Source organism: Pristis pectinata, chromosome 1, assembly GCF_009764475.1.
Source record: "Pristis pectinata isolate sPriPec2 chromosome 1, sPriPec2.1.pri, whole genome shotgun sequence".
Lineage (NCBI taxonomy): Eukaryota > Metazoa > Chordata > Chondrichthyes > Rhinopristiformes > Pristidae > Pristis > Pristis pectinata.
In genome coordinates, this window is record NC_067405.1 from 100392684 (window position 1) to 100420574 (window position 27891).

Consider the following 27891-nt stretch of genomic DNA (forward strand, 5'->3'; position numbering starts at 1 on the left):
TTTGTACAGACTGGGAAGGTTTCACTCCTCGTCTATGATGTTAACGGTGGGAATGTCGGGTCGAGACATAGATGTTACTTATTCCCACGGTGCCTTTTGGAGTAGGGAAAATAAGAGAAGCTAGCATTCCTTCTCGTGCATTATCCAGTACCTATGTTACTCGGGTGAAGAACTGAATGGCAGCCTGTGCACAAAGCACTGTGCTTCTCAAAAGAATCATTTTACCTTTTGGTTGTAGTGTGAAATGGACAACATTGAATTAATTGCACCTTATGCACACCACTTTATTGTTCCTATTTTTTTTATACAACAAAGGAAAATTGAGTGAGGTATAAATTGATGACCAATTCAATATTGTCTGTTTATACCCTCACCAAAATCCTTCATGAGAAAATAATTGAATAGGAAAAGACAAGTTAAATTTAACAGCATAATAAACTTGGTGACTGCCTGGACAAATGGACTGAGAAATAAGTAGCTAGATTTGTAACTTTCATACCTATAGTTCTCAATATTGTCAGTTCATAGTCTTGCCGGGGAGACATGTTAACCGTAACATGGTTTCATTTGTTAAATGACTGGCAAGTAATTCATGTATCTCATCAAATGATCAAAGTATACTGGAACAGGATTGGAAATGAGCAGATGATTTGTAGAGAGCATTGTTATAAGAAATAAATGGATGGGATTTTATTTTTATGGCACATTCACAAATGAAGTCATAATATATAATTCAGCTCATTTGATTCAAACTTCACCTTAAATTCTATCCTTAACATTTTTATTTAAGTGCAAATCCTACACTTTATCCGTGTCAGAGAGGGCACTTTGCTGGCATGATACATGAAACTTTGAGGCGATAGCAGAACAAATTGCTATTTCTGTCTATAGTAGGAAAGTGTAACTTGTCACAGAGAAATAAAGAATAATTTTATTCCCAAATACTAGATGTACACATTAAGATTCTACAACTATGATACTCTGAAACAAAATCTAAGTTCACCCATAATAAAAGTTATGAATTGGAACCTCAAATTGCATTGCCAGTAAGGTTATGAGAAGGTGATATGGGGAAAGTGTCATTGTTTCTGTACTTCATTCCTGTCTAGTAGTACCTATTAGAACATTCATTTGTATAGCTGCCAGATGTTAGACTTGGTTGTGATGGCATTTTAATAGGGTGAGCATTCCCCTATCAGAACTCATTCAGACTTGCCTGTGATAGCAGAATGCTATATCAGGATCAACTGGACGTTTAGTCAGTAAAGCGGACTTCTACCTTTTATTGCACGAAAAACAAAGATTCTTAATTATCATAGTTGCAAAATCAAGGGATACAAAAATACCCAAAATGTGCAGTGCAAGTCAGTCTATTATACTTAAAAGCCATTTGAATTCTAGATGGTATTAGTGCTACTTGATTGAATATGATTTATGCACTATTTTCACAGTAAAATCCTTCAAAAATATTGTGATTTTTAATGAGGTACTATGCCTTAATTACTGCTGAATAACTATTCTGGCTCTGATGAATTAATTTTATACATATGGAGTATATTCCCAAAATCTCAAAATTCCATGTATTATAAGTAATAATTATTTATTTTAAAATGTGCCAATAACATTTCCATTCCTGCCATAATCCATGTATATGTACAAGTCTTTATTTTGTTTTCTGTAAAGGGTTATATAATTTTTGTTGTTACTTCCTGGTTTCCTATTAGATTTGTTCACTTTGCTTGGTTGCGCAACCAATCTAATTGACATCACTACTGCCAGATTCAGCAGATTCTGTTCCATCAGTGTCTGATGACAACTTAGATCAGGAAATGGAAAATCCCACAGAAGTCAAGGTCGTGGGTATGGGTTTGTCCCTTCATTCTCAAGCAGGAAATCCAGTCCTTTAGCTTTGTTTGGTATTTAGGTCAGTCTCTATTTTAAAAATCTCAACACATTGTAATTTATGCTAAACCACAGCTAATATCATAAAGCAATACTCTGGAGAAATTTTCAGTTGCACTACGTATTATCAAGGCTTGCCAAAGTCTTGAATCATCAGAAATTTTGTATATGATAATCCTGTAGAGGATCTTTCAATTGACCTTTCTGGAGCAACCTACAAGTTCAAAAATAAAAAAAAGTCCTATAAATATTCAACAGGTCAGGCATCAACTGAAGAAAGAGAAACAGAATTTAAATTAGAAAGGATGATACTTTCCCAACAGCCTCCCAATCCTTGATACAAATATTAATATTCGCATCATCAAGATAGTTTTGATAAATTATATTTTTTTAAAAAAAGCAACATCATACAATTGTGTAACCAATTTGTCCTAAAAATTAGATGGCCATAAAAATAGCTCATATTTATCACCTAAGTAAAGATTGAAATAGTTCAGAAAAAACTAACAGCAGACCTAGAGAATCTGGACAAAAAAAAACACACAGTAGGTGGAAAGATTCTAAAGAAGGCTAGAATTAAACAATCTTTCTCAATCAAATTGGAAATTCCCTATTTTGAAGATGTATCCTCAAGCAATAGTAGGAACCCTGGGTTATTTCCAAGCTTTTATTTTAAACTGGAAATGTTTACGAAAACACTTGGATATCTGCAGATGTTAAATGTAGGTTTGTGATCTAGACACGAGTTGTGGAAAAGAGAAAGAACACTAAAGAATAATGGGTGCTTTTCCATGCTCGTTGTGAATCATTGTTCCAATCAAACTTGGAGATTGGCTTGATTTAGCAGCTCATTTAGGAAGAGCCATTCCCCCATGCTTCACTGTTTGCTAAAGGAAGTTGAGAGGGCTTCAGAGGATATACATTGAAAAATAAAGTTACAAAAATTGATTAGGGTGTACTTGGGGATAATTCGAATGAAAATAATTTTTGGAAAATGATTGATCTTAATATTAATTCTTTCTAGCAGAGAAGGAGGGAGTTAATTCATGTCCTAACACAACTCAGTGTTGGTTGGTTTGGTAAAGGTTACCCTAAAAGCAATGAAATGACCCCATCCCAAAACCCTGCAGCCAGTCCTGGAATACTGAAATCCACAATTGGTTACAAGACAAAAGAAAGACAAAATCATAGCCAAGGTACACCAAAAATCTTTACTGACATGACAGATTTGATCTCATCTCCTGGGAGGCTGAATGTATGGGTCATAATAATATATACTTGAATAATAGGGCAGATTTCCTTTCTGCCATTGTATTAGTTCCCGAGTGTAATCAATGCAGTTGGATGGTCATTGGAGAAGCCATTCTATTACTCTCACAATATGTGACGTTGCACAGTTTCCTGCTGGAAGTAATGTCAAGTTTATGATCCATCCAAATTATTTTAATAAGACATAAGTGATGAAAAACTATTTGCTGTTATTTTGCTTCATTTAAATGCTGGGCATCTAAGAAAACACCCACATTGATAAAACTCCCTTTATAATTTCAGAGCACCCCAAAGTGCCTGTAGCCATCAAAATACTTCTGAAATGTAATCACTATTAGAATGTGAAAAACATGCACCAGAGTTGCACATAACAAGGCTGACTAACAGTGTTGATGACTATCTCTTTTAAAATTATGATTGAAAGATAAGTGTCAGCCAGGACACAGAAGAGAATTTTCATGCTTATAGAAATTGAACTATTTGAACTCTTAAGGTGTGAGGTTATAACCACTTGTTGTCATAGTGCAGGAAATCTGACAGCGGCATCTTTATTTTGCATGTGCACAGTTCCTTGTGGACATCCAGAAGTTGTCAATGATTTCCTATTACTCCCCAGGTGGGCAGTTCCAGTCTTTTCCAATATCATTTCCAAAAATTTGTGAATGGGAAAAGATACTGCATATTTACAAACCACTTTTGACTATTTCTGACTGTAATAATAATTTTGAAAATATTACACCTGAATGAGTTGTTACTGTGATTTTAATGGAGCACTAAGCTATAATTATTGCTTACCAATTCTATCTGTAAAATGCAAATTTTATATGTGATCTGTTCCATTAGATATCAAAATTCAATTACTTTTTTAAAATATCTATTTAAAAAGTTGTTAATGATATTACAATTTCTACCTTTACCTTGTGTGTATGTCCTAATCTTTATTTTTCTCTCTGTAAACTTTTTAAAAGGGCTTGATTAAAATTAAAGCTTTTACTTTCTGAATTGTGGTCAGTGAGAGTTCTTCCATCTGACTAGCTGCTCAGCCTACTTGATGACATGGTTGCTTGACAGCATAGATCCCACCTTGCTGATGCCAGAATTAATCAATTGTAGGAAAGGAGAGTTTCATGCCATAGATGTTGCTAGATCTTGATGGACATTTTTTTTGAAGTTGGTGGCAAGCATTTTCACTGCTTTCAGCAAAATCTGGCCTTTGTATCCATCTAATTTAAATCCTGTTTTGCCTACAGGTTGAAGTTATCAGTCTTTTTTTGTGTATGTTGTTCTATTATCCTACATCATCTTTGATCACTTTTTCTATATGCTCCCTCAAAGAATGTTACTGCTATTTTCATTTGTCTTGCCATCATCCTAGATTGCTTCTACCATTGTGATGCTGTCTACCATAATGATGCTATCTACCATATAACTTCAGCCTTAAGCCCTTAGTCTCCTTTTCTTTGTCATTCATATGATATACCTTGACGGCATCATTCACACATGTAAGTAGATTTTATTTGTAAATCAGCAGTAGTCTCCATGTTCTGTTAACAGCCAATACAGCATCTACCTTGATATCTGATCTTAAGAAATAGGCAAAGGAGTTGGCCATCTGGCCTTTCAAACCTGCTTCAGCATTCATCAAGGTCATGGCTGAACTTCCATCTCCATGCCACTTCACAGTAATGTTTCCATATCCCCTGGTCCCCTTATTGCCAGAAGTCTATTGACCTCTATTTTAAATGAATGTAATGATTGAGCTTCCACAGATGTCCGGGGTGAGAATTGTAAAGATTAACCACCTTCTGAGCGAAGAAATTTCTTCCTGCCTCTGTCCCAAACAATCTATCCCTTATTCTTAAACAGTACACCTGGTCCTATTCTCCTCAGTGAGTGGAAACACCCACCCTGCATCCAGTCAGTTAAGCCCTTTAGGATTTTTCTAAGTTTTGAAGAGGCATCTTTTTCTCCCCAAAACGCTTTTTTTAAAACTACAACCCCAGTCCATTTGATCTCTCCTAATGTTAATCCATTTTTCCTGAAACTGATCTAACAAATCTTTGTTGCACTCTGTCTAATTCATTATTTTCCTAATGAACAAGACCAAGAGCTGGTAGGTAGGATTAATCTGAATAGCTCTTTTTGGCAAGCATGGATATGTGCTGAAAGGCTTCCTTCCATATCATAAATTTCTACAATTTAATGATTCAAGAGATTTAGTGGAATGAATGCTGGGGGGGAGATATTCATTTTGTCTATCAAAAGCTAATTATCTGTGGAGCAAGAGAAGATGTTTAGTTTCAATATTCTTGGTAATTGATTTTGTATGCATGTGTCGTGAACTCTACCTACTCAATGTTCAAAGGGATTGTTCAGAAAGCAAATTTTAAAGGACTAAATGAAGTGATATGTGTGGATTGGTAAAATGTCTGGTATGAATGAATCCTATATCAAAGACATTTTTCTTAAAAAATCAGAGCAGTATTGTCGCATTAGTCAAACCTATTGATTATTTAAGAGCATTTCAGATGTATGGAAAATTTTAATGGGAAAGAAGGTCAGCCCCAATTACTTTATTTGTTACTGGATTATATTTTACCTGCATCACTTCTTTGCCATTGGATATATTTGGGGGGTGTGGGGGGGAGTCGGGGAGGAATGAATTGCTTACTTTCTGAGTAGGAGTGTAGAGTACAAGTTTGGAGGTTGGGAGAAATTGGGAAATTTACCAGTGAGACATTTCCGTCAATAACTCCAAGGATTGCTGATTTGCATTCTTGCTGTAAGTCATCCATTTATGATATTGGCTCAGCTTTTCTCTTCTCTATTAGCACATTCTGCCCTGCTCATCACATGTCTTTGTAATCCTCTAATTATCCCATTAACAACTCATGCCTGGTCCCAACCTGGTACACATGTCCCCTTTGTCCTATTTATCCCTTTCATCTTCTCAGCAACTTTTTTCTCCCTTTGCCCATTCTGACAAAGGGTCATCGACCTGAAACATTAACTCTTTCTCTTTCTGTGGATGCTGCCTGAACAGTTGAGTGTTTCCAGAATTTTCTGTTTTTCTTTCATGTGTAGTCTGTTACAATATAGCAAATACAACAGCAAATCTGACCACAGCAAAGTTCCACACACAGCAATGTAGAAGCAACTACAGTACATAATCTGTTTAATGATGTTGATGAAGATATAAATATTGGTGAGGTACATTAGAGAGAACTCTGCTGCACTTCTTTAAAATAGGGTCTTTTATATGTACCTTAGAGAAAAGTCAAAGCCTCACTTTTTAGTATCTCATTTAAAAGGCTTCACCATCAACAGTAACAGCATCCCCTTCAATACTGTACTGGGATATTGCCATCATTTTTTCACTCTCAAGTGATTCTTTTACTTCAACTGCATGAATGCTACCACTGATATTCATCTGACCCATGGGACAGTATTCCCAGATTAACTACCATCAGTTAAAACAAAGAAACAAAGACTTGTTATCTAGCACATTCATTTTATGATTATTCTCATTTTGCATTTTGCCCTGGGCATTGCAGTTTTTTTTATCGATGTCCTGATCCATTCCTTAATTAAAGGCTATGCAATCTAATAACAATTTCATTATTCTAAAGGAATTGATCTTGGGCAGCCTTTCAGATCTCAGACCTTGGGCTATTAGAGCAGAGAAAAATTAAGTAGTTTTTACTGAAAGGTGTCAATATTAGGTCTCCATTAACACACTTAGAGAATAATATAGTGAGTAGCACAAGAACATTGCAGCCCATTTCAATTTATTCAAAGTCATTTTTCTTATTATTATCCATTAATTTCAAACACAGTTGAAATAAAACATAGCTATTTTTCATATAAATTCTGCATAATGCTATCAAAATTAAGTCCTAAAAGCAGATTACTATATATTCTATTTTAATATAGATTATATAATGTCTATGAGCGATTAAAAGGGAAAATGGGCTCTGGTCCCTGTGTGAAAACATTGTAAATGTATTCACAGAAATTTCTTCTTGTCAGCACTGTTAGAGAAATTGAAAATACTTTTTAAAAAGATTTTTAAACGCTAATGCTAAATAGCTGTTAATTACCTTGTCAAACTATGAAGCAATGCAACCTGCATTAAGATTCTGTGTTGAATCTTATTTTTCTGTTGTTGGATTGGGAGGATAAGCCTGTCTAGAGAGCTGCAAGCTAGGTATTAAATGGAATTTACAGCACATTCAGTTCAATAGGCCTGTATTTAAGCTCCATACCAATCTCCTCCCATTTTAATTGCTTAATTTTATCCTTTTGTCATGTCCGTCTTTTGATTTCTCCTTCATATCCTTTTCAAGCTTCTGCTTCAAGTATTGAAAAAGTCATATTTTCTGACTGAATCCAGAGAGCATGGTATCCTTACCACAGCACATTAATAGTAGAAATGAAAGAATGGATGAATAATCTGGGGCTGTGTCCGATTACCTTTGTGAACCAGGAAGTATTTTCAAGAATTTTCCCGAAGGGATTGAATCAGAGGAGTTTGCAGTAACATAGTTTGCGTATGCTAAAGGAAAGAGGGTTCTTTTTCCTTTTTCTATGCTTCCCTAAATTCCCCCTCCTGTTTCTTCAACATTTGGTATCTTGCATGCCTGCACTATTGACAAGTTTTGTCAAACCTGGTTACGTAATGCTAGTTTATTTATATCAAAGAAACTCTTTATGACATCATTAAATTCTGTATGAACTTAAATAACATACATATTTTGATCCCAACCACACACAAGAAAATATCGACATAATGTCTTAAGGTTAACGTTTTTGTTCCATAAACGGGGCTTAAATTTAGAAACACTGCAGCTCAATTGTTGGGGCATGAAGCTTCAAGCTCATGAAAATCCAAATAAAAAGTGCAGGTGCTGTAAATCTGAAATAAATCATAAAATGCAGGAAATACTCCGAAGCCAGGTAGCATCTATGGAAAAGGAAACAAAGTTAATGTGTCAGGTTTATCTGCTGAGTGTTCACAGTATTTTCTGTTTTCTGTTTGCAGTTTTAAGCTTGCTTGAATAAAAGAAAATAGTATAAAATTCATCTATATCTAGCACATTATAGTCCTTGGTGCTCATGCCTACAGGGTCGGCGTAGACACGGTGGGCCTGACAAAACTGTCATTCTAGGAATCAATCTGGTGAACCTTTGCTGCCTTCACTCATTCAGAAGTATTAAGTAGGGAGGCCTGGTGTGTAGATAGTATTTTAGAAATGGGTATCACCAAGCCCTATATAATTAGAGCTACATGTCTTTATTCTTGTACTCAAATCCTCTTGCAATCAAGAACTTAACTTGGATAAGTGTGAAGTGTTGCATTTTGGGAAGTTAAACCAGGGCTGGACTTGGGCATTAAATGTCAGGGTCCCAAAGAGTGTTGTAGAACAGAGAGACCTTGGCGTACAAGTACATAGTTCCCTAAAAGTAGAGACACAGGTAGACAGGGTAGTGAAGAAGGCATTCGCATGCTTGCCTTCATTGGTCAGGGCATTGAGTACAAGAGTTGGGATGTCATGTTAAAATTGTACAAGATGTATTCGCCAGTGAGAGAGACCTTGATGTTTGTGAGGATGGTGTACAACAGGCTGAATCGCTAGGGCATGTCGACACGAGGAAAGAGGATGTGCTGGAACTTTTGAAAAACATTGGGATAGATAAGTCACCAGGGCTGGATGGGATATATCAAAGGTTATTACGGGAAGCGAGGGAAGAGATTGCTGCGCCTTTGGTGATGATCTTTGTGTCCTCACTGGCCATATGGGTAGTGCCAGATGATTGGAGGGTGGCAAATGTTGTTCCTTTGTTCAAGAAAGGGAATAGGGACAACCCTGGGAATTACAGGCCAGTGAGTTCTACTTCAGTGGTGGGCAAATTACTGGAGAAGATTCTTAGAGACAGGATTTATGGGCATTTGGAGAAGCATTGGCTGATTAGGGACAGTCAGCATGGCTTTGTGAGAGGCAGGTTGTACCTCACGAGCCTGATTGAATTTTTTGAGGATGTAACAAAGCACATTGATGAAAGTAGAGCAGCAGATAGAACATAGAACAATTACAGCGCAATTCAGGCCCTTCGGCCAACAAAGCTGTGCCAAACATGTCCCTACCCTAGAAATTACTAGGCTTACCCATAGCCCTCTACTTTACTCAGCTCCATATACCTATCTAACAGTCTCTTGAAAGACCCTATCGTATCAGCCTCCACCACCATTTCCGGCAGCCCAGTCCACGCACTCACCACTCTCTGAGTAAAAAAACTTATCCCCGACATCTAATCTATATCTACTCCCCAGCACCTTAAACCTATGTCCTCTTGTGGCCACCAATTCAGCCCTGGGGAAAAGCCTCTGACTATCTACCCTATCAATACCACTCATCATCTTATACACCTCTATCAGGTCCCCCCTCATCCTCCGTCTCTCCAAGGAGAAAAGGCTGAGTTCCCTCAACCTTCTTTCATAAGGAATGCTCTGCATTCCAGGCAGCATCCTTGTAAATCTCCTCTGCACCCTCTCTATGGCTTCCACATCTTTTCTGTAGTGAGGCAACCAGAACTGAGCACAATACTCCAAGTGGGGTCTGACCAGGGACCTATATAGCTGCAACAATACCTCACGGCTCCTAAATTCAATTCCCCGATTGATGAAGGACAATACATCATATGCCTTCTTAACCACAGAGTCAACCTGTGCAGCCACTTTGAGCATCCTATGGACTCGGACCCCAAGATCCCTCTGATCCTCCACACTGCCAAGAGTCCTACCATTAATACTATATTCTGCCAACATATTTGACCTACCAAAATGAACCACTTCACACTTATCTGGGTTGAACTGCACCTGCCACTTCTCAGCCCAACTCTGCATCCTATCTATGTCCCTCTGTAACCTCTGACAGCCCTCCAAATTATCCACAACACCCCCAACCTTGGTGTCATCCACAAATTTACTAACCCACCCCTCCACTTCCCATCCAGGTCATTTATAAAAATCACAGATAGTAAGGGTCCCAGTACAGATCCCCGAGGTACACCACTGGTCACCGACCTCCACTCAGAATACGACCCTTCAACAACCACTCTTTGCCTTCTGTGGGCCAGCCAGTTCTGGATCCACACTGCAATGTGGTGTGCATGGATTTTAGTAAGGCATTTGATAAGGTTCCTCATGGAAGGCTCATTCAGAAAGTCAGGAGGCATGGGATCCAGAGAAACTTGGCTGTGTGAATTCACAATTGGCTCGCCCATAGAAGACAGGGTGGTTGTAGATGGAGCGTATTCTGCCTGAAGGTCAGTGACCAGTGGTGTTTGCAGAAATCTGTTCTGGGACCCCTGCTTTGTGATTTTTCATAAATTCTTTGGATGAGGATGTGGAAGGGTGGGTTAGTAAGTTTGCAGATGACATGAAGGTTGGTAGTGTTGTGGATAATGTAGAAGGTTGCTGTAGGTTACAACAAGACATTGATAGGATGCAGAGCTGGGCTAAGAAGTGGCAGATGGAGTTCAACCCAGAAATGTGTGAAGTGATACGCCTTAGAAGATCAAATTTGAAGGTAGAATACAAGGTTAATAGCAGGACTCAGCAGTGTGGAGGAACAAAGGCTCTTGGGGTCCATGTCCATAGATCCCTCAAGGCTGCCACATGGGTTGATAGGGTTGTTAAGAAGGCGTATGGTGTGTTGGCCTTCATTAGTCTGGGTACTGAGATCAAGAGCCATGAGGTAATGTTGCAGCTCTATAAAGCTCTGGTTAGGCCACACTTGGAGTATTGTGTTCAGTTCTGGTTGCCTCATTATAGGAAGGAGGAGGAAGCTTTCGAGAGGGTGCAGAGGAGATTTACCAGGATGCTGTCTAGATTGGGGAGCATGTCCTATGAGGATAGATTGAGCAAGCTAGGGCTTTTCTCTTTGGAGTGAAGGAGGATGAGAGGTGACTTGATAAAGGTGTACAGGATGATAAGAGGCATAGATCGAGTGGACAGTCAGAGACTTTTTCCCAGGGTGAAAATGGCTAACATGAGGGGGTATAATTTTAAGGTGATTGGAGGAAGGTATAGGGAGATGTCAGAGGTAAGTTTTTTTTTACACAGTGGGTGTTTGGAATGCACTGCCGACAGAGGTAGTGGAGGCAGATACATTAGGGACATTTAAGCGACTCTTAGGCACATGAATGATAGAAAAATGGAGGGCTATGTGGGAAGGAAGGGTTAGATAGATCTTAGAGGAGGATAAAATGTCAGCACAACATCATGGGTCAAAGGGCCTGCACTGTATTCTGCTGTAATGTTCTATGTTCCATATGTTGATGAGACTGCACTTTGAATATTGTGTGCAGTTCTGGAGGCCCAGCTGTAGGAAAGATGTCATTAAGTTGGAAAGGGTGCAGAAAAGATCCACAAGGATGTTACCAGGACTAGAGGGCTTGAGTTATAATGAGAGGCTGGATAGGCTGGGGCTTTTTTACCCTGGAGCATAGGAGGCTGAGGAATGACCTTATAGAGGTATATGAAATCATGAGGGGCACAAGACTGTGACCATTCACTTTATTTTTTCCCAGTTTAGGGGAGTCTGAAACTAGAGGGCCTAGGTTTAAGGTGAGAGGGGAAAGATTTAAAGGGGACCTGAGGGCAAGCTTTTCACACAGGGTGGTGGGTATGTGGAATGAGCTGCCAGAGAAAGTGATAGATGGGGGTACAATTACAATGTTTAAAAAGATACATAGATAAGAAAGGTTTTAAAGGGGTTTGGGCCAAATGCAGGCAAATGGGATGAGCTCAGGTAGGCATCTTGGTCAGCATGGGTCCTGTTTCTGTGCCATTTACTCTCTGACATTTGTTTTCCTAATTGGCTGCTATACCTGTATGATGACTTTCAGTGATTTGTGTGCAAGGAGTCCCCTCTTTGATAGTGTAAAGATATAGATATTGAAAAATTTCCTAATTTTCAGTTGCTTAATATGCTCAATGTTGATTGGAGTTCTAGATCAACAGTATTCTTATTTTTACTCATCAGTATTATTTTTTGTGTGGGCTGGAGATGCTACTTTAAATAATGCAGGATACTCCCACGAAGTGAAGGTAAAGCAATGACATTAATAAAATGGAAAGTTTGTCTCATTGCGTGAAGTATGCTATGGAAGGTTAAATAAAATTGTTTACCCTTAAACGTATAGTAGGCAGAGAATGTCAGTCTGCTTTGCATAAACGGTCCCTCAACATTTTATATGTTCCAGTGTTCTATTTTAAGGACTAGTGAGAATTCAAAAAATCAATCGGGTCTCAATAATAAAATAAATTGTTTGAATAACTCTCAATATATTGCAAATTGTTATTTTTTATAAATATAAAAGTAACAATTAATTCATTATTAATTTCTCAAATGTCTTCAGAGCAAATGACAATGAGCACAGTGAATCATAATCCTTGATGTTTTGATGAATTCATTAAGACCACAAAATATTTTCAGATCTAGCTAATGAAATTTTCTGAATGTCCTTTAAATGAGTTGGTAAGTTGTTCAGCAGCCACATATTAGAGACCTACTGCAGCCATCATCCTGCCAGGCACTGTGTGAATCAATCTCTGAAATAATGGGCCAAAATATCCAGAGGCTGATGGCAATTCCTAATTTTAAATTGTACAGCAACTTTAGGTGAGAAAACAGAAGTGCGATTAGAAATGAATATGTTTAACTTGCTGTCCAAATTGTGCCTCTCTGCCATTAGCTTTGAGTGGATGGCATCTTGCTATCTGCCTCACTGTAGAAATTTTCATGAACCTGCTTAATTGCAGAAGATTCAAACTAAATCCTGCAAAAATATTTTGCACTAGTAATTAATAGAGCACAAAGCTATCAATGACATGATAATTGTTAATTAACATGTCTGACACTATTACAAGTGCAGAGTTGTATTTTAAATGTTTCAAGATTTTTTAATGCCTCCCTTTAATATTTCTCTTTCTGACCCATTTTCTCTCATTTATTTAGTGCTTTTTATAAAATCTCTTCTGATGTTGAATTTAACCTCTATATTTTGTTCTCTATCTTAGTCTTTGAACTTTTTATTGTCCAGTTCTTAGATTGCATTGGAATGCCTTGAGTCCAATTTGCCCAGTTTTCTTCAGTTTGCAGTAAAGGTCACTTTAAACAGTATTATGAAGAGTGCAGGACAAATTGTTAAATACTGTTAGAATATTTGGCCCACTGTCCTCTTATTGAAGGGGATGTTACCACAAGGAAATGGAAAGTTACGTTTTTGTGAAGTAAGCTACAGGGGGATTTCCACAATAAATATGAAGCACAAGTGAACTATGCTTCAATCGCATTTTCAAAAAAAAACAAAAAAGGTTGAGTTGTTATGATGACTATTAAAAGTTTACAGATATGTTATTTACTACAACATTTGTGTTGTATGCTCTTAAAATCATTGCTGTCAGAGGCGATGAAAGTACTTTTGGTTTTCATTGTGGCTGCAGTCCCTATAATATGAGAGAAACATTAGTTTTTATTGGATTTAAGCTAAAATCATAATCATAAAATCATTTGGAGTGGGAGCTTTGAAAAGAGGTGAGTCTCTGTACGTGTGCTTGTGAGTTTCACCTTGCAAGAGTCTAAGATAGGGATATTTGCAAATTGTTACTAGTTGATTGGCTAATTAACAGCAGTGAATAAAAGGAAAGTAGGTATAAGTGGAGTTGCCATTGTTGGAGTGGGCCAGGGTTAGAGTGGAGCACTTGGGGCTTTGGCTCAAGAGGCTTTGGCAAGAGGAGGTGGAGGCTAAGGTAAGTCTCTGGTAAGTTTCTTTCTGTCTTTCTTTCTCTGATTTTTCCTTTAGTGCCAGGCTTGAGTAGTTGGAATGGCTCCAGGATCAGGTGAGTTCATCTTGTGAGATGTGGGAGTTCTGGGAGACCTCCAGTCTCCCTGATAGCTACATCAGCACAAGGTGCATCCAGTTGCAGCTTCTTACAGACCGTGTTAGGGAACTGGAGCTGCAGCTGGATGACCTTCAGCTCCCACGAGAGAACGAGGAGTTTATAGATAAGAGCTACAAGGAGGCAGTCAGTCCTAAGCTGCAGGAGGCAGGTAGCAGGCTGACTGTCAGGAGAAGGAAGGAGAAGAGGCAGGTAGTGCAGAGTATTTTGTGGAGCACCTGCATTCAGTCTGCAGACTCTAATCTCCCTGCTGCCTGCCACTTTAATTCTCCATCCCACTCCTACTCTGATTATCTGAATGTGGGTTCCTGCATGGTTGTAACAAGGCACAATGCAAACACGAGAAAGCTACCTCATCTTCCATCTGGGCATGTTGCAGCCTTCTGGACTCAAATGTTGAATTGTCCAACCTTTGGCAACTTGCTATTTCTTTCTGTCTGTATCAGAACTGCGGATTTCTTTCCTCCCAACAGACTTACCCTTAATATCCAGAAACTAAGTGATGGGAGGAAGGACTCAGCCAAAGATCCTGATTCTTCTTCCAAATCTTCACTGGAAATTGTCTGATTAAAGGGATAGGTTTATCGATCATGATTGCTGTAGTCGACCACATTGTCCACCCATTGATGTGTAGGACCTACCTAAGGAGAGAAAAGTAACGTTAAGGTGAAACTTTATTTCACATTTCTTTTGAGCAATAACTTTCTGCAATAACAAGCTTGGGAATAATCCACTTCAGAATATCTGCCACTGGTGTTCTATTGCCACTTCACGTGAATTTCAGGAAAGCATTGTGGGTTAGCTTATGAGGAATTTTCCTTCTTCCATTTACCTTGGTTAAATATCTTCCTTAAATTGGGAATCCACATGTGTGAAACCACTTGGATGCGCTAGTGTCCTATGACTATGTTGCATTACAGCTGAACACACAGTATCTGCAGTATCTCTATTAATGACAACCAGACTATGTTACATTTGTCCAGGTGCAGAGGCTAGCACTTATTTAGTGTTCTGACCCACCTAAAATATTTCCCACAATTAATTCCTTTTGAATTGCTATGACCATTACATAGGCAAATGAGATACCAATTCTGGATCATCAACATGCCATTAGTAGCAGCCACAGGAATGAGAAGTTGAACTGGCATCATCTGGTGGAAAAATATGAAGGAAGGAATATTATTCATGGCACACAGAAAATTTCCTTAGTCTGCACTAGCATATCAGCTTAAACTTGGTTGCCAACTTTTAAATGGAGCGTAGCTTTCTGATCAAAGGATAACAATGGTACAATCCAAGTTAACAAAAAATGTCATGCTGTATTCTTGGACATCATTTTGCATAGTATGATGTCATAGGTCTCACTCTGTGCTTATTTGGAGAGGGAGAGGGAACAGAGATATGTTAAATTTCTGAAATTTGGGTGAGAATTATTGCTCTCATCTAAAACCAAAAATGAGAAGGCTGGAGGCCATGGACAGGTAATTCAGAATGGAAGTGAGATGGAGAATTTATAAAAACAAGCAACTAAAAGCTCAGGTTATCCTGGAGAAGGGCACATTGGCAGTATTTGCATGATGCGGTGCCTTAAGAAGGCAACATCTTTCATCAAAGATCTCCACCATCTGGGCCATGCCATCTTCTCACAGCTACCATCAGGCAGGAGGTACAGAAGCCTGAAGTCCCACACCACCAGGTTCAAGAACAGCTACTTCCCTTCAACCATTCAGTCTTGAATCAACCTGCACAACCCTAAATACTACCTCAGTATAGCAACACTATGAGCACTTTGCACTACAATGGACTTTTTTTTTGTTCTTATTGTGTTCTTTCTTGTAAAAAAAACATTGTGTATACACAGGAGGCAGCATGGGAGGAAGTATAGATGAGATAGTTGTGGCAGACTGTGAGCTTGTAATGAATATTTGTTGCTAACCTCTCTCTGATATGAGACAGTGAGATCTAGAAAGGGATGAGAAGAGTTGAAGATGAACCATGTGAAAGTTAGAGCAGGGTGGAAATTGGCAGCAAAATTAAGAAGTGGAGGAAGCAGCACTAATATAGTTGCCAAAGTCCTGGAAAAGGAATTGAGAGAGGAGACCTGCCAAGCACTGAAGCAAGGACTGTTCCCAATATCCCGCAAAAAGACAGGCACAGCTTGAGCCTGTATGAGTTCCCAGAGATCTAGTGTAAATGGATGAAGCTGAAGGAGAATTTGGTCAATGTGAAGATGAGTGATTCTTTTGTGTACCTGTGGGAAGGACTGATGGGTGACAAAGGGAGGCTCTTCATCTCCAGAAGTGGGGAAAGAGATAACACAGCTGTAGAAAATCATAGAAAACTTACTGCAGTTGCACACAGTGGGGCTTGATGTTGGGAAAGTTTACAGTGAGATGTACTGGCAGTGAGTTTTGATTTCTGCCACCAAGGCTTCAAAGATGGGCTTTGAGTCCACAGACCCCATCATGGAACAGGGTGAAAACTTTCCATGCTAATGCTTCCAGAAGCTGCACAAATCAGTGACCAACAACTTGAAGGAGGAAGACAGTTCAGTCCTCTCCAGCTTACATACTGAGAGAGAGCAGAGCTTTTATACGTGGCTATGTGATATGAAGCCCATTGACTGCACATCCTCTCAGCCTTGCTGTCGTTATATTAGAGGACAGTGAGTGGGGAAGCATGCATCCACAGCTGACTTTGGATGAGCAGGTAAAATCTGACTTCTTCTTTAAGAATAGGATTTCTGGAAGTCATGGTTTACTACTGTAGTTGTACTTAATTCTAGGGGATGGGATGGTCTTCAAGTACAGGAAGTATATGGGGATATGCATCTAGCATGCAGTATGCCAGAATATACAAAGAAAGACATCATCACCCTCATCTAAAACTGGAAAGGGAGAGTGATAGAATTAGAAATTTGTAACCTATTTTGTTAGTAAATGTTGACAAACAGATTCTATCCAAGGCCATTGCCAATGACTTCAGAGCTTGTAATCTTCCTGAACCAGATACTTGGAATCTCTGACAGTCTCGCACTCCTCATTCCTCACATCCATATGCAGGGCAGTGGGTGGCTCATCAGCTCATACCTGACCTAAAGAAACATTGCAAAGCAAAAAACTGCAGATACTAGAAATCTAAAGTAAAAACAGAAAATGCTGAAGATACTGCAATATCTGTCGAGAGACAAGCAGAGATTTTAATGAAATATTCACTTTATTTTTTTCTTCACATATGCTGCTGGAACTACCGAATATCTCCAGAATTTTCTGTTTTACCCATAGGTACTCACTTGACATTCTCTTCAAAATGGTGTTTGGCGATGGAATTTATATTGATTCAGACTACTCCACGTGGACATGATGATGCCATGCTAAACAATGGGAGGGAGTTGGAGAGCTTTCCAATCAGATCTGGAGTCACTCCCTGTCTCCCCACTCTTAATCATTTACTAATCACTTTTCTGCATCTATCAGGAAAGACAAAAGAATTGGGTGAGGAAGGTGGTGTCAATCTTCGGCAAAGGAGCCATACTGGTTAACTTTGCCCATAATTTATGATGCCCAACAGTTCATAGACTCATAGGCATCCATGACCATCTTGAGCTGGTTTCTGGAGGTAAAGTGATCCAGAAGGAGAGGGAGGCCATGTTCCTCAGCATGTGGAAGACCCAGAAGAAATAGAAGCAAGGACAGGCCATTCAGCCTGCTGTGCCATACTTATAAGATCCTGATTTAACTGTACCTCAGTATCAGTTTTCTTGCACTAACCCATGTTTCTAGATTTTCTTGAAAATATCTGTCAATTTCTGTCTTGAAAATAATTGGTGACTGAGCCTCCACAGCCCTTTTGAGTAAAGACAAGATCTATCACCCTCTGGGTGAACAAATTTCTTCAGTCTTGAACAGGTGGCGCCTTACTTTGAGACACCTGGTTCTAGACACCTCTAATGGTCTTCGCCATCAAGTTTGCCTGTCTGTTGGAACTGGGGACCTATTTTGGAGGAACCTATGGACTGTATAAGAAGCTAAGAGGGGTGTGTTGCCAAGGCCAATAGAGCCTTGATTAGGTTGATGGAGTCAGTCCCTCATCGAATCTGACAAAACTTTGTCATGCGATACATGCATTGTTGCTTTAAGTTGCAACCAATTCCCACCATCACTCCTTTCCCCAATCACAATTGCCATTCTGAGCAGTTATCTCAAAAGCTATCCTTAAGGGTCTCTTTTCCTAGTTTCTCATTGCTCATAAGGTACTTGCCTAAGGGCCACTGCCAATGAGTATCAATTTGATTTTTTTAGGACTCTACCCCAGTGAGCAAACACAGAATATCCACTGAATTTCCCCAGATTACTGGAACAATGATGAGGAGGACCAGGGGCCCATTGTTAGGTGTGCCTTAGGCTTATCCACAGCCATCTACTGCATGCTGATTTTAGATGTGAGCAAATTTTACTCTACTTTCGTCATTCTAACCCCTCAGAAATGAGCAATGTATAATTTGGACCAGACTGGATTAGACTAAGTTCTAAACAAGAATCAAGTGGAAAAGTTTGCAAATGAAACAGTCCATTGCTTACATACAGCAAGACCAATACAACATCCAGGCATAGGCTGATAAGTGACAAGGAACATGTCCACAAAAGTGCTAGGCAATATTCTCTCCAAAAAGAGAAAATCTAATGACCTACCCTTGACATTCAATGACATTACAATTATTGAGTGCCCCACCATCAACATCCGGGCCATCATTGAGCAGAAACTCAACTGGTCCAGCTGTATAGATACCAAGGCTACAGGAGCAAGTCAGAGACTGGGTGTCTTGTGGCAAGTAATTCAACTCCTGACACCCCAAAGTTTGTTCATTGTTTACGAGGCACAAATTATGAGTGCGATAGAATATACTCCACTTGGCTGAAGAGGTGTGATTCTCCAGAATCTCAGCAATGAATGTAGTTGCAAAATGCATTGCAGTTACTCACCTGGGTTACTCTGACAGCATCTCTCAAGCCTGCAACCTTTATCACTGAGAAGAACAAGGGCAGCACGTGCATGGGAACACCACCACCCATAGATTCACAGCAAACTGCATACTATCCCAATTCAGTATTATGTTGCCAGTTCTAAATCCCAAAGCTCCCTCCCCAACACCACTGTGGGAGTACCTTATCTAGCGGTTTAAGACAGTGGCTCACCACCACTTCTCAAGGGAAGTTAGGGATGGGCAGTAAATGTTGGTCTTGCCCATGAAGTCTAGAGCCCAAAAATTGACCAAAAGTATTATCGTAGGATACAAATGGCTTTTTTGAAGTGAAAATTGATTATTTTTAATTCACCACCAAAATCATGACATTCTAATTTCAAATATGAATTCAAAATTTTAGATACAACATACAACTGTAAGACTTTAATATCTGTGCTCAATGATAGTCGCAAACGGTATTTAGTATAATGGAATTATATAAGGGGAAATCTTTTAAAGAGTGATAAAAGCTAGTTGTAGCCTTGAGATAAACTGATGAAAGTTTATTGGAAATTATTCTAAAAATATTTGTTTTCAATGAATCTTTATCAACCATCTTCTGTAATATATCTTCACTGAATGCCATTTGTGCCACTATCATTGGTTACGTCTATTAAAATCTGTGTTAAAGTTTATGAAAAAAAACATTAAAAGAACATCCATAAAATAGTGATATTAGTGCATGGATGTTCAGGTTCACTAAATATTATAATTGCTATCACATCATGTGATAGGAACTTCAGTCTATACAATTATCTCTGCTTGTTAAGGCATGTTTAAGGTATGTTTTCTTAAGGCAGGCTTATTTGCATATCAAGGTTAGAACAGGGCAGATGTAACAATGACTGGCAAATGATTCTCGCCCTTCAGAAAAACAGCTACCTCCTTGCTATGGGATGATAAGATCTCAACTCATAGGTCGGAAATATACACCGCCGTAAAATAAAGCATTTCCTTTTGAAGTCGCTTTTAACAGCATCTGTGCGAGAGATTGGTCGTTGCACAAGAAGCATGAGATGAACACTGTCATTTTATTGTTTATGGTACTGTATGAGCAATGAGATACCGACAAAATGCAACATGTCAGCCTTTGGACAATATACAAACATTAGTTGGAATCAAAGAAACTCAGTGAGTCACAGCTTGCTTGTACTTCATGTCTCAGCAACTTCTTATTTTATAATTTTACTTGTAGCTATTTTTCTAGAGCTTAATGTAAACTCTTGCTTCTGATCAGTATTATCCTCTGATGACTGCAGATTTTTTTCTACTGCTTTGTAGTAGTTTAAATAGGAACTTTTTATAGAGATTCTACGAGAGTATTTTTGTTGTGGACCTTTTCTTACTTTAGAATATTAATTAAAATTTATGATTACTTACATTTTGCACAGGAACAGGAATAGACCATTCCCTGCCTCCCCTCCCCCCTCCCCGAGTCTGATCCGTCATTCAGTTAGATCAAGTTTTATTTGCAGCATATCTCTTTCCAATAGTTCTGGTTCTAGGATCCTGTTGTACAATTTTCCACCAGCCTTCTAAGCAAGTGAGTTCTGGAAGGTCTTGATAGTTACAGTTGTAAAATTTAAATTGTGCGATGTGTAGGGCGGCACAGTTAGCAGAGCTGTTGCCTCTCAGCTCCAGTAATCGTAGTTCAATCCTGACCTGCAATGTTATCAATGTGGAATTTGCACGTTTTCCTCCGGGTGTTCTAGTATTCTCCCACAGCCTAAATTTGTGTAGGTCGGTAGATTAATTGGTTGCCGTAAATTGCCCCTAGTGTGTAGGTGAGTGTACAATCTGGTGTGAATTGATAGGGATGAGGGGAGAATAAAATGAAATTAGTGTAAATGGGTGCTTGATGATCAGCATGGATGGTGGACTGAAGGGCCTCTGTGACTCTATGTTCCTTTGATTATTTTAATCTACTATGATCTGTACTTGAGAGTTCTTCCTGCGGACAAACTCAAAATGGATGAGGTATATATTTCAACGCTATTCTTTAAGAGATATGTACCTGCCAATGCTAGTGTACCAAACTGAGTGCACTATGTGGGCATTACAATGGCATGCTTGAACTTGGTGGGAGTTAGGACACAGGCAGCAGTATTTTCAATGACCTCTTAGACTATGGATAGAGTAAGAATGATGGGTGAGGAGTGATTTTAAATAGTCAAATTTAGTAATTTAAAAAAAGGCACAAGAGTTTCAGCTACAGATGTGTTGACACAAAGGTGGCGTCAGGTAATATTGCAGAGGAGGAAATAGGTGGTCATGGTGATGATCACAGGACCAAATATGATAACAATATTGTGCACACTCTGGTTAAGTCTCTCACTAGTTCCAGGAAAGAGATTGCAGTCAGTCACTAGGGAATGGAGTTTATTTTGGAGGGACTGATGGTAATGAATGTGAATTTCCCTATATTGAGTTGGAAGTAATTTCTAGCATCAGTGCCCATTGGAAAATTATACTGCACTTTTAGATACTCTTGCAAAATATCAGCACATAAAAGAGAAATAGAAAGAGGATGGGAAGAGACTGGGGACATACCAGTTGTTGAGGAACATTGTGGGAGTGCGAAGTGCAACAGTTGAAGGTGATTCTCTATCATCATGAGATAAGTATTGAACCAGATGAATGTGGGCCCACTAGTTGGACAATGAGGGAGAGGCATTGTTGGAGGACGGTGTGGTCATCTCTGTTAAAGGCTGCAGATAGTTCAAGAAGAACAAGGAGGGATTTATCCCCTTTTTCATATACGCAAAGCATGTCATTTATAATTTTGGTAAGGATTGCAATGCCAAACTGTAAAATTAAATAAATTGTGGAGTTCGAATTGCAAATGACTTGAACCAGCTCCTCATATTCCTGGTATAATGCAAAGACTTGTGAGAGCTTTTTTTTCTTTCAAACAATTTCCATGATTGGAAGTATTTTTTTGATTATTCATCCATGGGATGTTGCTGAAAAAGCTGGCATTTATTGCCTATCCAAAATTGTCTTTTGAACTCAGTGATTTACTAGACCATTTCAAAGGGCAGTTGAAAGGCTGTCACATTGCTCTGGGTGAGGCTAGATTTCCTTTTCTAAAGGTGAACCAGATGATTTTGTACATTCCAGTTTTGTTGCTGATTCTAGTTTTTTTTAAATTTAGAGTTACTTAAATAATCAAATTAAAATTCCCAGCAGCCTTGGTGGGACTTGTAACCAGGTCTCCTGGTTTATTTGTAAAGTACCATGGCAATTATGCTTCATTTATTTTTAAAAACTGTCTCAACCCTAAAATCTCAGTCTCCTACGCTAAAATAGTAACAAAAGAAACAACTCTACCTATAATTCTAATATCTTACTGGTTTTATGCAACCAGCTGCTCCATAATTTAGCTATCACAGCCAACTGATTTTTGTAAACTTTTCATATTATTCAGAAATTTTATATCTTAAAGTTCCATGTTTATTTTTGGTGGAGTCTCTGTATTAGCAGCTACTGTTTGATTTGACATTATTTGGTTAAGCAATTACTTTAATGTTGTAATCAGAGATCAACCTTTATTTCTGAAAAGCATCTTGCTAAACTTGTTTAGCAGTTTCACTTTTCCTGGTGATAATGTGAATGATGCCTTGTATCAGTTCCTTGGAAATTCTACTTTCTTAAAATTAGGTTTAGTTTTACCAGTAGGCAGAAATTTTTTCACTGCATCAGAAATGACTCAGTCATCTGGAAGTAAAATCAAGAAGTGTGAACTGCACTTTCAACATTTACTCAATTAATATTTGGGGTCGGTATTTCTTGACTCTTCCACCCCCCCCCCCCACTCCCCTCTCCCCTGTGGTATTCTTTGGTGATACTAAATGTATAAAGGTAAAAGAAACTCCTCTTGTACTGATCTTACTGAAGTTTCAATACTTTGTTTTAATGCTAGGACTAACCAAGTTGAGACTGACTAAAATAAGTAGCAGTTTGATGGAAGGTGTGATTGCATAGTTTATGATCAGTGGAAAATTCTTGTTGTTGGGAACAGTGACTACTTCAATCTTAACTAAAGAGTCTTCTTGGTCATGTTGCTCACACTGCTCTTTTTTAAAAAAAAAGATCTGGAGGAGGATACTTGTATTGCCATGTGGGTAATACATAAAAGGTAGCATTCAGAGAACTGGATCAATTAAGTTAATAAGCTAAGGGACTATATTTAGATTTTAATATTGATAAATGTAATACTCTTCACCTTAGACATGGGAAATATATTTTAACATTTTAGTTTCGCTCAAGAAAAAGCATAAAAAGGAAACCTGATTTGAATGTGAGCATATTAAGCAAACTAATAATTTATACATTTGCAAGTCAACAATGCAAGTTGCTGTTCAGGTGGTAGTTTAGAAGGTGTGAAAAATTGTGTCTCTAACTTAATTGAGGTCAGGATGTTTACTGAGAAAAAAACATGTGGCCCACAGTACAACTATGATGTAAAAAGACTTTTTTTAAGAAGGCTCAGAAATGAGGCTGTCTTCACTAGAGCTTTAATATAGAAGCAAAGACGATACAGGCAAAAGCAACTGCAATGCTAATACAATTAGATTAGAAAATGACATTACAAAATTAACAGTGATCTCATCAGAGCAGCAGATCTGTCCATAGACTCCAAGTAAAACTAATTACTCATGCATCTATTAACCCTGTTTAAAAAGTAAACTGAGCATCTTGTTATGATTGGGATTGAATACAACAAAGATAGCTGTTCAGTTGGTCTTCTGTTATCTTCTTTTTTGCGCTCCTCTGTTCGGATCTAAAACTTGTTAAATCTCTATTCTTTTTCTAGTTCTAATGAAAGGTCATTGTCTTGAAATGCAAGCCCTGCATCTTTTTCTAATGTTGGGTGACCTGGTGAAATTTTCCAGCACTTTCTGTTTTTGTTTCCAGGAATACTGGCCATGTAGAAATTCTGCACTTTTTCACCAACAGATTTCTACTCTCTTTTCTTGCTTTGCTTTGCATACTCTACCACATGCACAAATGAATCCTGTGTCTGAAGCAGCACAGACTCAGTTTCACAGTTCTCCTGATCCACGGTTTCACTTCATCTTTCGCCAGTTCGCGCACTGACAATAAAACCTTCTCTCTTTCCGGTGTCAAAAATCACAGAACTGCATGACAGACTTGTTATTTCAATCTATTCTTATCCCACATTTCCTCCCATCCTAATCCTGTTTTCCCCCTACCCAGTTTTCCCACCTACATCTCCATCTGTTCGGATAAACTCTGCCATTTTAAGTTTCCAGTTTCCTGGTCCTAAATGTCTCAATTTCAGTATGGGTGTTCAAACCCTCAATCTCAATACTAGAATGGCTGAAGCATTGTGATTGAAAGAAGGCCAAACCATTTCCAGTTTCTCACCACTTTAATCCACCTGATTGGACTTGTTCTTTGAATGAACAGCTTCTCCTGTTACTCTACTCACTTCCTCCAAATAAAAGGTGCCGCCATCGGAACACATGAGTCCTAGTTAAGTTTGCTTTTTCATTGGAAATGGAAGTTTTTTGTTCCAAGCCTACTCAAGTCCCCTCCCTCGCCTCTTTATCTTGCACATTGATGAAAGCTTGGTACCATTTCCTGTTCTTGACTTGAATTGAAAAAAAGTGACAACTCAGCTAGCAAATTAGACCCTACTTTTACATGGTCCATTTCCAGTTACTTTCCCTCCTGGGCTTCTCTATCTCCATTTCTGACAATAGTCCAGTTATCAGAATTCACTTCAAGGTTCCTGACTCCTGTAGCTGGTCTCTCCTGCCTACCTTGTCCAGCTACCTAACTAATCTCTTCCTCCTACCCTGTAAGGACTCTGTTACATTCTCCTATGTTATCTTTCTCTGATGATCTGTTCTGAAACTGCCACCCTCCCTGTCGGACTTCCCGATAGATCCTTTTCTCCCTCCTTGTTCTCACCTTCCAGTTTACAGATTATCACAGACATTCTTGCACTTGCAGCATGATATTATCCCTCCCCTTTCAATGGAAATTGTTTCCTCTACAATGGTGGTCAACTCCTCAATCTCCACCAAAGCTTCCTCATGTTCCGACAGTATCCTCCTGAGCAAGCTCAGAAGATGCAAGACCTAGATTTTTATCTACCCCAGGGCCCCAAATGCTTCTATCAGGTGAAATAGTGGCTCATGTATTTTTTTTGTATGTTGAATAACTATGAATGAGGGAGGTAACTTTGTCCATCTTGATTCATTCATCCAGAATGATTGTTATGTCATCATATTGTTTCTATTGTTTTTAAATGATTCCACACATATTGCTTCCACTACTAAAAGTTATAGTTATTCCACACATTGGTCATGCATTGTGCACAAAGCGATTTTATGGCCTCTTAAAGTGCTCGTTTCCAGTTTGAACCTGTGTTTTTCTTTTTGCTACCCTCACAATTTAATTTGCAGTGTTTGTGATATCAGCTACTTTATGCGTCGCATTTTACCTTTATTTACACTACATTTCATCTGGCATTATTAAGCCCACAGTTTACTTGATTTGTATTTTCTGAGCTGATTTTTCCAATTCCACTGCCCCTGGTTTGAAATCCGCCACAAGTATGACGGTTTTTCATTATGTTTTTAAATCCAGTCATTTGTGCAAATCAGAAATAATAATGATCCTAGCACTAATCACTGAGATGCCCCCAACTCTGAAATGGCACCCCGTAATGATCACTTGTTTCCTATTCTTTAATCGATTTCTAATCTACCACCAGAGTTTAACTGAATTGGGTCAAGAGGCTATAACTAAAGGATGCTGACCTACTGAGATCATGGAGGGCTGAATAAAGTTATGGAGCTGAAGATGGTGAAGGCATAGAAAGACTTGAAATGGATAGAGAGCATTTTTAAAATTTGGATAATTTATATCATCATTTGATCCCTCATCCTATCAGAGACAGTACTTTTAAAAAGGCAGACACAGTTCCTTGTTTTCAGTATCTCACTCCCAGATCATGGTCAACATTTTGTTGTGCCTCACGAATAATGTAACCTTCATTTCCTGCGTCATTTACAGAGACCAAATCAAAATAAACATTTGAGTGCTACTATGTTCGGTGCAATGGAGACCTTTAAAATCTTGTGCAGTAAATCATAATTTAATAATGTAGATTCAGCAAATATCAGGAAGGTTGGTTCCCTTTGGAGAACAGGAACAAATTTACAGAAGCTTCGAGGATTAAAGAAACTTGGAACCATCCAGGATATGTTACAGTGCATATAATCTGTGAACAAAAGATTCACATATACACCTGTTTTTTTTTTTCACTTTTAATGCATGTATTTATATTTCCTTTCCTCCTGTTATTCTCACCACTCCCCCCCCCCCCCACCCCCATCACCACTACCACTCCTACACTTAATAATTAGGCAGTAAGCACTTAGAGATGTAAGTATCAGTGGCATTTAACATAATGTTCATATGACCAATAGCACTGTACCAGGTGAAAAAAGGATGGGACAATTCAAAATACTGTAGATGCTGGACGTCTCAAATAAAACAAATTATGGAAATGCAGGGAAGACCAGACTGCATCTGTGGAGAGAGAAACACAATTAATCTTTCAAGTCAAAGACCTTACATCAGAACACTTCTGATGAACCGGACTTCCCCAGCCTAAAAAAAAGATGCTCATAGAAGCACAAAATCTGGTTTATACAGCTGACAGAATGTTGTAATTCCTTGTCAAACTGTTCTTCCCTCTTCTTCTCGTAGGTACTGTCTCCAGTCATGGTTCTATGTTCAACAGGAGTCACCAATTCTGCCACAATGTCCTGGGTCTCCAGGAATTTAACAATACTCTCCAGGATGCTGCTTTCGCAACCTTGGAGCAAAATTCTTGGGGCATTCAGAAAAAGTGTTTTATTTTCATTTTCTCTGAACACATTCATTTATTTTGTTATTTAAGAAAAATGGAGATGGTAAATTAAGCTATTTGACATTCAGAAAACATCCATTTGGTATTCATTATCCAGTTGGTCTGGGATCAATGTGTAGGCAGTCAGTGTTGGGGATGTGGTCGAGGCAGGTAGAAAGGGTGAAGGTGGTGGGATCATGTGGCAACATCTCCAGGAAAATATCCAACCAGTGTTGGTATCCAAGTTTGCAACAGTAATGGTGTACCATAAATTGGCATTGCTGCTGCCCCTGTAAAGTACAGAAGGTCACAGTTTTCCAGCTGTGAATTACAAAAGACCACATTAGTAATGCCCACATAATGTAGGCTTTAATTATTGGCATGCACAGTCCTGCCTCAGCCCAAGAGGAACATTCAGTATTGAGAATATTGAGCATACAGTACCTTAAAAGGAAAATTAGACCATCATGCAAACATATATGTCAAACCTAAAATATTTACTTATAAGCATATAAGCCCACAGATGCCTTCAAAGTTGCTATCAAGATTTAAAATACCAGAAACATTCAGGAAGTCAGAGAGCGTTTTTGGAGAAAAATACACAATTTAATGTTTCAGAATAATGACCCTTCATCAGAGCCAGTGGAAGTCCATTGGCCAGTCGAGGCTGCTTGACCCAATGAGTGTTTCTGGCATCTTCTGTTTCATTTGTTAATTGCCACTTGGAATATTGCTGTGCTTATTTTAAACAGTTAACATAGAAAAGTGTATGTGATCCAAGATCTGTAACATTCTAGGCAATCTTAATGGTAAGCATAGATGAAGGATATTGGACAAGAA

General features: G+C 38.6%; 1 protein-coding gene across 4 annotated transcripts in view; it reads left to right on the top strand.

Annotated features, from left to right (window-relative positions):
• Nucleotides 1–27891, top strand: part of LOC127575681 (RAS guanyl-releasing protein 1-like) — a 122764-nt gene that overhangs the window by 24793 nt on the left and 70080 nt on the right. For 3 of the 4 annotated variants that reach the window (XM_052025590.1, XM_052025612.1, XM_052025601.1), the window contains exon 1: nt 19997–20291. The exons of the other annotated variant lie outside the window; for it this stretch is intronic. In XM_052025590.1, coding sequence (XP_051881550.1) covers nt 20218–20291 — 74 coding nt within the window. In that variant the 5' untranslated portion in view covers nt 19997–20217. Of the gene's footprint in view, nt 1–19996; nt 20292–27891 lie in introns of those variants that run through there. 4 annotated transcript variants of the gene reach the window in all.